At 60.4% G+C, this 10,192-nt stretch overlaps 2 protein-coding genes across 3 annotated transcripts; one reads left to right on the forward strand and one right to left on the reverse strand.

Moving 5' to 3' along the window:
• Positions 1 to 1,073: 1,073 nt before the first annotated feature.
• On the reverse strand, positions 1,074 to 2,985 carry YDJC (YdjC chitooligosaccharide deacetylase homolog). 2 transcript variants are annotated; one of them, XM_059041231.2, is made up of 5 exons: positions 2,725 to 2,985; positions 2,478 to 2,637; positions 2,182 to 2,281; positions 1,928 to 2,105; positions 1,074 to 1,742 (listed from the first exon to the last, which is right to left on the reverse strand). In XM_059041231.2, exons 1-5 carry the CDS (start codon positions 2,886 to 2,888, stop codon positions 1,373 to 1,375), a joined length of 972 nt encoding a protein of 323 aa, XP_058897214.1. In that variant the 5' UTR covers positions 2,889 to 2,985; the 3' UTR covers positions 1,074 to 1,372. The 2 variants fall into 2 exon arrangements, with proteins under 2 accessions (XP_058897214.1, XP_066872155.1); XM_067016054.1 differs by having other exon boundaries at positions 1,074 to 1,816.
• A 2,196-nt stretch (positions 2,986 to 5,181) lies between these two features.
• CCDC116 (coiled-coil domain containing 116) lies at positions 5,182 to 9,775 on the forward strand. The gene is made up of 5 exons (XM_067014666.1): positions 5,182 to 5,397; positions 6,237 to 6,800; positions 6,916 to 7,509; positions 8,843 to 9,617; positions 9,702 to 9,775. Exons 1-5 carry the CDS (start codon positions 5,326 to 5,328, stop codon positions 9,773 to 9,775), a joined length of 2,079 nt encoding a protein of 692 aa, XP_066870767.1. The 5' UTR covers positions 5,182 to 5,325.
• Positions 9,776 to 10,192: the final 417 nt, after the last annotated feature.

Consider the following 10,192-nt stretch of genomic DNA (forward strand, 5'->3'; position numbering starts at 1 on the left):
CTCTGCTGCTCCCTCTCTGGCTCCCTGGGTGACAGTGGCCACTCCCACAGCTTCCTCCAGCATCTGTGCAGACCCCCCAGATTCTCCCTTGTCACCCACACCTCTCTCCTGGGCCCCAGAGCCATACAGCCAGCCCCTCCTCTCAGAACAACAGACCCGCCTCGAGGGAGGTGCCTCTGTGCTTGCTGCCCAGCTCCAGCCAGCAGCCTGTGGGAGCACGGCCAGACCCCAGCGGGCTGGGGCGAGGAGGCCAGGGCCACACTCACAGCCATTCCAGTTCACAGCCCTGGGTGAAATAGGGGAGGAAAGGGCCTTCGGCTGGAGAAGTCAAGGTCAGAGGAAGGGTAAGGGTAGAGGATGGAGCCAGAAAGAGGGGGCTGAAGCCACTAGTCAAGGGGATGGGGCCCTACCCTTCTCCCATTTAGAAAGTGCAGAACTCTTTTGGCCCTGGTTCCATGCTTGGTACAGACTAAGGCCCAGTGCATGTTGAGTAAATGAACAGGCAGCTTCACAGCTCTGCTCCCCCTCTCCCATCTCTAGGTCTGCAAAATGGGGGCACGGGTGCCTGCACACAGGCACTATGATGTGAGATTACATGAGATAAGAAGGACCACATGGGTTTCCATCTGCTCCCGGCATTGCCCTGATCCAGGCCACAGAAGCCCTGGTCACAGGGCATCTACACATCACCAGGGGTGCCATTTCCGTAGAAGACCATCCCTCCTGGAAAAACGTAAACACACTCCTGCAAGTTTGCAGGACCTCCTCAGACCCATCCCCTAGGATGGCAAAGGGCTGCTTACTTCAAACAGGTGATGTCTTTAAAGTCAAAATTGAGATTATAATATGCCTTCCCAAAAGTAGCCTAGTGAGACATTCTTCCAACCCCTCACTCCCCTCCTCCTACCCACCCCCACCAGAAGAAAAGAATGAAGAGCCTAAGCATGAGCAGCGCCAAAGGTGGAGGCACTGCAGATCTATTCTGGAACAGTGACCTCGGTGGGCCCCGAAGGAGTTTCGTGTCCTTCTTATGTCTGGGAAGGTTTCCCAGGCACAGTCTATAAACACCCAAGTTTACAGGACACATTACTTTATTAATACAGCCATCTCTGTCCCGTGCACCCAAACAAGGAAGATGCTTACACAGCACTGGGACGCCCCCCTGCCCCCCCAATGCTTGGCAGGCCCCAGGCCCAGAGGTCACGGCTGCCACCTGCAGCCAGAGGGCTTGCAGAAGCTCTGCCGCCACTCTGAACCATGAGGACCTGGGCACAGAGGTGGCAGCATCCAGCCCAGGAAGTCACAGCCTGCTCTGGGACCCAGTTCCCTTCCTGGGCACCAAGGGACGTTAATGCTTGGCTGTCTGCCAGGGTCACAATGGGGAGGGCTCCAGAAAGGTTTCCAGAGTGGCTTCGCTGGGGGTACCCTCTCCCGGCCTCTTGGAGTCTAGCTCGTGGAGGGCGCAGAGCTGCACGCCGTCCTGGGCAAGCTGAGCCCACAGCACCGGTGCCGTGAGGACACGCAGCTCGTGTAGGCGCTCCCAGGAGCAGGAAAAGGCATCAGGACCCTCACTGCTGCCCCCAGCCGGAGGCACACTCGGATAGCCGGGGTGTGCCATCAGCTCGGCTGTCACTGCGCGTCCAGTGGGTATACCCTCCAGGGCCCTAGCCAGTGCCCCTGACACGTGGTGAGCTGACATGTGCCGGCCGCAGGTGCTCAGGCCCACGAAGACATCGGTCCACCTGTAGATGCCGGGGCATCAGCGGCACGACTGCAGGGCCGCAATGGGCAGGGGTAGGCCGGGGGCGGGACGGATCTGGGGTGGGGACAACACCGGTCGAGGATGAGAAACAGACACAGCTGGCCAAGGTGAACGGCCAGCTGGACACACTGGGACCTGGGCCTGGCAGGGGGCAAGGTGCCTTACCGCAGGCCGTGGCGGGCAAAGGGGCCCATGGCGGCGCGGGCGTCTTGCTCCACGGCGCAGGCGAAGGCGCGCGCTGGGGCCTCGAGCCACGTGCAGCCGCCCACCCCGCGCTCCATAGGCAGCCTAGTGAAGCGCACCCCGCAGGCCTGCAGCGCCTCGGCGAACACCTGGCACACTCCTGCGGGCGGGGCAGAGTCAGGGAAAGGCACGTGCAGCACCCCCCAACCCAGGCCTGGGAGCACCAACCCACGCACCTGGGAGCACGTGCACGTGCTGGTGCCCGTCCACGTGAGTAGGGTCCCTGCCCAGTAATTCCCGGAAACGGCTCAGCTGGGCCTCCAGTTCTCCTCGAACCTGAAGTAAGAAGGTGATTGGCACATAGAACGTCCGGAAGCAGCTACCCAGAAGGACCCCGTCCATGTGGTACCCTGTGATCGCCCCTGTGTTTGAACCAGGAAGGTATCCAGAGCCCAATTCTGTGCACGGTACCCTCGGGGCGGAGCTTTGGGGGAGTCACCACGAGCATCTTCCTGAAGCAGCACCTCCGCACCTGGGGCAAGACCACCTCTCCAGACGCCACCGCCTCCCGGAATCCCATCTTGCCGAGGAAAAAGCCTTCGGGGCCGAGCAGCGACGAGGCGCCGTGGCGGGCCGGGCCCACGGGGCGGCCCTCGGATAGGTTGGCGTGGAGGCCCGTGGGGATTCGGTGCCTGCGGGCGGAGCGCGAGCGGGAGCACCGGAGGCGCGGGGCGGCGGCCCCCAAGCCCGCCCGGACGCTGCAGAGGGCCGCTGCTCACCTGCGGGCCAGCTCTGCCGCGCTCTCGGCGGCCGCGCCGTTGACCAGCAGGGACACGCTGGTCACAGCCCCCGCCAGGAAGGCTTCTACGATGCCCTCATCGCGCCGCGGGCAGTAACCAAAGTCATCTGCCGTAACCACCAACCGCACACGGGGCCGAGCCATGATCCCTCCACCAGCTGTTCGGGACCTTGGGGCTAGGGCCGGAAAGTCCAGGCCCCGCCCCAGACGCGGCCCGAGGCCCCGCCCCGACGCACGCGCCCGGCGCGCCCGCGCTTTGGCCTTTGTTCTCGCCACCTGCTGGTTCCGGGGATCCCTGCTACCGCCAGCCACCCAAAGTGCGCCGCCCCACCCGGACCGCGGCCCGGTTTATGGCAACGCGAAACTTGCATTGACTGCAGAAATGTTTAATATGAAAAACGGAAATATAAACCTGAAGAAAAAAAATGTCTCTTACCCTCCCCCAAGATCACCGCCGTTCACTTTCTGGGTACTGTCTTCAGGTATTTTCTCTAAGCAAATAAATACACCCAAGTTTTCTGCTCCTTCACCACAAACTTTTTTGTGTTGTTTTGAGAAGACAATGATCACATCAGTGTATCTCATTCTTGTAGTGTTTCATTTTTTTGATAGTGACTGAACTTTTTCATGTTTTTATTAGCTATTTGTATTTCTTTTCAAATTGCCTATTTGTCTTTTGCTGATTTTCTAAGATGAGGCTTTTTCTTGATTTGTAAAAGCTCTGAACAATAACAACATGAAAGAAAGCATGTACACCAATGGCTTTGTTTCAGAAAGCATGAGTCCCAGCTTCCATCTCTTGAGCTCTGTGCCAGGCTACAACTTTTACACTCATGACCTCTTTTTTTCCTCTGTGATCTAGAAAAGCTTTCCTTACCAATGACTTTACAAATAATCACCATGGTTGACAGCCAGAGTTTTCATTGTGATGTGGCTGTCTTGATTTTCCCAGTGGAAAGTGCAGTATGTGTATCCAGCCTATGAGGTTGATCATGTCATTCCTGTTTTACAGATGAGGAAACTGAGGTTGGCAGGGGTAGTGTCTTGCCCTGCATGACTCTGTGGGTAGCAATGGAACTGGGACTGACCTCCAGAGCTCTGGCCTGCCTCTGGTCTGCTCTGCTCCTCTATGCCCTGCTTGCCCCCAGGTCAGGGGCCAAGAGGACAGAGTCGAACTGGAAAATAACAGATAATATCCACCTCCATGGGGACGTTGTAAGAATTGGAGGCCTCAAAGAGCCCTTCACCAAGTTTTTGGCATAAGGACTATTGTGTTCAATAGTGATGATTAAAGTGTGGGATCTCAGCCACTGGGAAGCTGGTCCTAGAAAGGCCAAAGGCCCTGAGAGTCCGTTATTCGAAGGAAGAAATTCACATTTATTGAGCACCTACTGGTATTAGAAAGATCATAGGTTAGAGGTGAGCGCCGCAGTTCCTATCTCCAAGGAGCGCGATCTGACACTCAAGTAACAACACGGTGTGGCAGAGTCGGGGATGGGGTGTGCTGTAATTCTGTTGGCGGGACGGGCCCTCTGGGAAGGCTTCTCCGAGGAGGTGACACGTAGTGGGGGGGTGCATTAGGAAGGCCTCCGGGGCAGAGAGGGAAAGGAGGGAGAGGAGGTAAAGATTTACAGGGTCTTTCTTATCAGGGTGCGGGTGTGTTGTAGGACGATTTGATGTACTATCCAAACCCATGTGGAAGGACGCTCAGCTCCACTTACAGAGAAGGAGCAGGTGATTAAAGAAATTGAGTCACACCGGCAGGAAAGAGCAAAGCTAGGAGTTGAAGCTCGTCTGTGACTTAGAGCCGGGACTCCTCCCACTGCGCTGGGGAAAGACCGTGGGGTGTCCACACTGGCGAGGGGAGGACCCTGGAAAGGAGCAGACCGCGAGCAAGAGCCCAGGGCAACTCAGCGACCAAGAGGGGAGCCGAGGAAGGTGCTTGTGTCACCGGGAGAGGCCATGGCTTTGTCGCTTAGGCTCCCCTCCAGGCCGGACCGAGCCAGTCAGTAGCAGCGGCGGCCTCCCGCTCCCTCTGCGAATGTGGGCGGGGCAAAAGCGGCAAAGTGGGGGAGGAGCCGCGTGGGCCCCGCCCCAACTATTGTGCCGCGGGAGCGGGCGGTGAACGGCGCGGCACGAGCCAATCAGGACGCGACATGCAAATGAGCAGGCCGGCCGACGGCCCCAAGCGGCGCGGACGCCGAGATCCCAGCGCGGACCGCACCGGAGCGTGTGCCCAGCGGGCGCGGGCTTAGTGAGCGGTTCTCCCGGGCTCGGGTCGCCAGGGTCCGGGGCACCAGGGCCAGGAGGACGGAGGGCGGACGCACTGGGTCCAGAGATAGACGGAGACTGGATGCGCACTCCCTCGGGGGCCCCAGCCCCGACGACTCTGGACACTGACGGTGCTGAGACGCCCACGGGGCTCCGAGCAGAGGACCGGCCGGGCATGTGAAGGACGTGGGGTGCGGGGAGCCAAGGACCAGCGGCCCACAGACGGAGGGAGACGCAGACCCACGGAGGGCTGGAGGCACCCTCACACCATCGAGAGAGGAAGAGGGCAGTGGGCCCGTCCACCTGCACCATGACCAGCTGTCGCCACCATTCAGGATACTTGGCGGACGACGAGGCTGGCCACACCACCTACGTGGCCCGGGTAAGTGTGCCCAGCAGGGCCCAACTCTGAGCCTCCAACATGTTCCTCACCAGTTCTGGCGCCCCAGATCACAGCCCCCTTTCTCACTTCCTACTGCTGTCCTCTCTGGACTTCTTAGTGACCTGTTGCCTTGACCACTCCTAGTTACCCCTGCTGGGCCCTACCTAGTCACCTCGGTCTCCGTCTCATTCACTGTGTTCCCCTGATCTCGGACTGGGAGGGGCACGTTGGACTAGAACCCCAGAGTGGGAGCATAGAGTCTACTCGGGGCCTACGGCTCAAGGGGCAAAAGCAACCGTGGGGCGCACAGGACTCAGGACCACAGGTAGTCTGTACAGACCAGCAGTGGGGATGGGGCTCAAGGGGTTTTGTGATTCATGTCCTGGGTGAGGGCAGAAGTGAGCTTTCAGACTCCCCAGCCAGGTCTTGGGTATGTGAAATGTACGTGTCAGGGAGGCTTCAGGGCAACCCTGAACAGATCCCCACTTTACCAGAGAGGAAGTTGGACCTCAAGAGGGGCCTTCGTGCCCACAGTCACATGGCCTGAAGCTGACAGAGCCAGGGTCCAAATCCAGGGCTGCCTGGCTCCAAAACCTAGTTCCTGGGACTTCCCTGGCAATCCAGTTGTTAAGACTTCATGCTTCCACTGCAGGGGGCATGGGTTCAATCCCTGGTTGGGGAACTAAGATCCTGCATGCTGCATGGCACAGCCAAAAAAAAAAAAAAAAGTTTCTTCCACTGCCCACTTCCCACCCAGTTCCTGGTGCCCTAGGAGGACCCCAGAGGACCCCTCCCCCCATGGGGCATCACTGCCCACTGTGATATGCCTGTCTGTTCAGGTCCAGCCACCTAAGAAGTCACTGTTCCCGGAAATGGGGCAAGCCTCCAAACTGGGCCACACACCACACCCCACTTCGACTCACGGCCCCTCAGGCACTTCAGGGCTCCACAGCCACCGCCGAAACCCCAAGGGCCCTCGACCCTTTAGGAGCTTCCTGGATTTCCTTGACGAGGGTCAGGTGCTGGACAGCCTGCAGATGGTGGTGGAGGAGGCAACTGAGCACATGGCCACCGTAAAGACAGAGGCTGGGGTGCCGCTGGTGGAGGTGGAGGACCCGATGGAGGTGCCGAGAGGTGGGCGTCGGGCACGGGCCCGGCCCATCCTCAGTACCGTGCACCGGCATTGCACCCGGCCGAGCCTCTGCATGGGACGCCCCAACAATTACCCATCCTGCTCCAGCTCCATGTCCGACTCCCACACCAGCTTCAGAGCCAACTGGTCGGGCTTCCGTAGCTGGGACTGCAACCTGGGTGCCCGCAGCTTGGGTGCACTGCCACCCATGAAGGACAAACTCCTGCTGGAGAAGAACCTCAAACGGCTGCTGCAGCTGGAGAACAGAGGGGTGAGGTCTGGGGCTGCGGCCCAGGTGGGGCGGGGGTGGACCCCAGCCCAGAGCCCAGGGCCAGGCCTGGTTTGGCTGCCCCTGGATGCCTCTGAGAGTTCTCCTCTCTCTGCAGAAAGGCCTGGGGCAGTCCTGCCCCCATGGGGACTCCCTGCCATGGGAGTCACTGGGCAGCCAGACCAGCAGCCAGTGGACCCTAGAGCAGCCCCTGTCCTGGTTCTCAGGCCTGCTGGGCTCGAGCTCAGGCACTCCCAAAGCGTCGGAGCTGGGGCCAGCAGAGCGGGAGCTGATCTTCCTTAAGCGAGAGCTGAACAAGGAGATGAAATCCTTGCTGAGCCAGCCAGGGTCCTTTGACCTGCCCGGCTACTGTGCGCTCCGAGAGCCCCATCGGACCCTGGACTTCCTGGCTGAGCACCACCTGTTCCCCGCCCTGCAGGACGTGGTCAACCAGGCTGTGGACAAGCTCAGTGGTGCCTGCCGCCGAGACGGCTGCCCTCTCTTCCCGTCAGAATGGGAGCCCTCCCCAGAGTCCAGCTCCAAGCTGGCCACACCCACTGATGGGGAGGAGCCCTACAATTTGCTGCCCACCACAACCTCCAGCCCCAGGATGGAGCACAGAAAGAGCATCAAGTACAGGGGATGCAGCAAGGCCAAGGAAGGTGGCTCCCCAGTGTCTAGCACCCAAGTGGCCACTAGGTTCCGGCTTGAGGTGACACCCACAGAAGAGCCCAAGGTCCCTTCACCCCCGCCCAGGCAGGAGGAGCTTGACCAGGACCCCAAAGTACGGAGACTACCCATGCCCACTTCTGGGCCCCTGAGCTCCAGCCAGAGGGCCCAGGCCTGGTGGAGCCTGCACCTTACCCTGCCCACCACTGGGATTGTGGTGAAAGTGCCCTCACGACAGACCCATGTCACCACCCCGGTCTCAGCTCCACTGGCCTCCTCCCTCCTGTCCTCCTCCCACCGCCTCCCCAGGTTCTCACCCCACACCTCTGTGGTACGGGGCTTCTTGCCATCTCCTGCTGTGCCGTATCCAGAGGTGACCTCCTCAAGGTTGGTTGGGGCCAGGGGTCTTAGGGACGGCTTTGCAGTGGAAGGAGTCCTACCACCACTGCTCTTAGCGGCCACTGTCACTAGCAGGTGCTCAGGGTCCATGTCTCTTGCCTTGCCCTTGTGAAAACCACCTGAGTAGGGGATGAGCTGATGAGGGGACCAGGAATCCTGGCCTAGCTACTACCACATGTTGTCAAAGATGAACAAAGGCTTTTTTTTTTTTGTGGTACGCAGGCCTCTCACTGTTGTGGCCTCTCCCGTTGCGGAGCATAGGCTGTGCATGTGGGATCCTCCCTGACTGGGGCACGAACCCGTCTCCCCTACATCGGCAGGTGGACTCTCAACCACTGTGCCACCAGGGAAGCCCAATAAAGGCTATTTTTTATTCTGGGTATTTTTTTAACGTTTGCATGTGAATCTCAGAGGCCCTCCCATTTGAGGAGGGTCCTGTCCCTTGTGGACAGTGGCCTGAGCCCAGAGTAGGGCCCTGTGTCTGAGGTCTAACCCCCTCTGGTCCTGCTGCCCAGGACAGGACTCTCCAGTGTGTCTGCCCCGCCGAGAGGGAGTTGCTTGGGAAGGGTGCGGAGAGGACTTGGTGGCTTCACCCTGGCAGCTCCCCAGCGTGGCCCCTGACCCTGCTATCACCCATCGAAGCCCAGGCGTGCTCCCCTCCTCTGAACCCTGGCCTGGGCGAGGGTTGTGCAGGCTCCCTTTTGGCTGACACAGTGACTGATGTCACTGGCCTTGCCCCGGACCTGACCGGTGTGGCTGGCATGACAACAGGGTGGTAAGTGGGAGGTGGGCCAGCACGCAGGACCCCACTCACCTTTCCATCGGGCCAGCAGAGCAGATGTGGTGAGGCTGCACCCTGAGTGGACTGAGCGCGGTGCCACGTGGGTAACACGGAGGATGCTCTGGGGGGGAGGGCACCCAGGGTGGCAGGCAGGAGTGGATGACGTGTCTCCCTTTCCCTCCCTGCTGCTGCACAGAGCCCCAGTTACAAGTTCACCAAGAAGAAGACGCTGCCCTCCATCCTGTCCAAGTCCACCACCATGTCCCGCCTCTCCAACCCCTGGCGCAAGGAGCTCATTGACTACCTGAAGGGCCAGGCTGTGTCCCTGCTTGACTGCAAGTACAGGTTTGAGAAGAACCTCACTGGGCAGCTGGGCTTCATCTCCTTCCCCATCACCGAGGCACTCCTGGACCTCTTCCTGGGCTTCAGGAAGGTGAAGGGCTCGCGCATCCGTCTGTCCTCCACAATCGACTGGAGCTGCCTGCTGCACAGGCTGGAGGAGGCCGAGTTTAGCCAGCGGTCACCCCAGCGGGCATCCCGGCCCCCTTCCCGGCACATCTCCCAGCACAACACCCCCCAGCACAGCATGTGGATACCCACCGCACCGTCCAAGCTGGCCGCCAGGACCCACAGTGTCCAGGGCAAGCCCACAGGGTCCCGCCTCAACATGAGGTCCCTGGGCTCCCGGCCGCTTGCCTCACAGGAGCGCCCGGCAGCCGCGGAGCAGGAGCCCGCCAGACTGCCAGAGCCCAAGCTGTTCCCGTCCCCCGCCAACACCGGCGTGGCCTCCCATCAGTCCGACCAGACAATGGACATGGAGGACCACCAGAGCATCGAGGAGGAGGAGGAGGACAAGGAGGAGGATGGAGAGGAGGAAGAGGACGAGGGTGACTTTGGAGATGAGGGCAAGCCCCAGAGCTCCCAGGAGCCTCAAGAGGAGGCCATGGTCAGCGCCATGGTGGCAGGCTCAGGTGTGGGCCATGGTGACTGCCCATGGGGCCCCTGAAGTGCACCGAGTGCTCCATGCCCCACTCCTCCTGCTCCTTCTGCCCCAGCAGCCACTGCCCTCGCAGCCATCCCGCCCCGAGCAGAGGTCAGAACAGCTGGTGCCCACGAGGAGCTCTGCTGAGCCTCTCAGGGGAACCAACGGGAGAAATAAAGCTTGTGTTGATGGAACACGGTTTTCCTGTCAGAGAAATCAGCCATCCTTCTGACCACCTGCCCCCGAGGAGCATCTCTGGAGAGCTGGGCCAGGCCTCCACGGCAGCTGCCGGTGCCCTGAGCCACGTGACGTCCTGGGCTCTGCTGCTGGCTCTTCTGCACTCCAGTCTGCACCTTCCTGCCTCTTCAAGCCTCTTAGGACTCATGGTGCCCACCCCCATGGCCCCTGTGCATCACACTCCCACTTCCCTAGGGCTCCTCCTCTGCCAGAGCGTATCCACCCTCTCCGGACGCTCCCATTGCTACCTGTCTTCCTAATTTGTATTTCTCAGCTCGTGCTCCTGAGGTCACGCAGGGGCTGCTGGTAGGTCAAGCCATGGATTGG

The sequence above is a fragment of the Kogia breviceps genome, chromosome 15 (assembly GCF_026419965.1).
Source record: "Kogia breviceps isolate mKogBre1 chromosome 15, mKogBre1 haplotype 1, whole genome shotgun sequence".
Classification (NCBI taxonomy): domain Eukaryota; kingdom Metazoa; phylum Chordata; class Mammalia; order Artiodactyla; family Physeteridae; genus Kogia; species Kogia breviceps.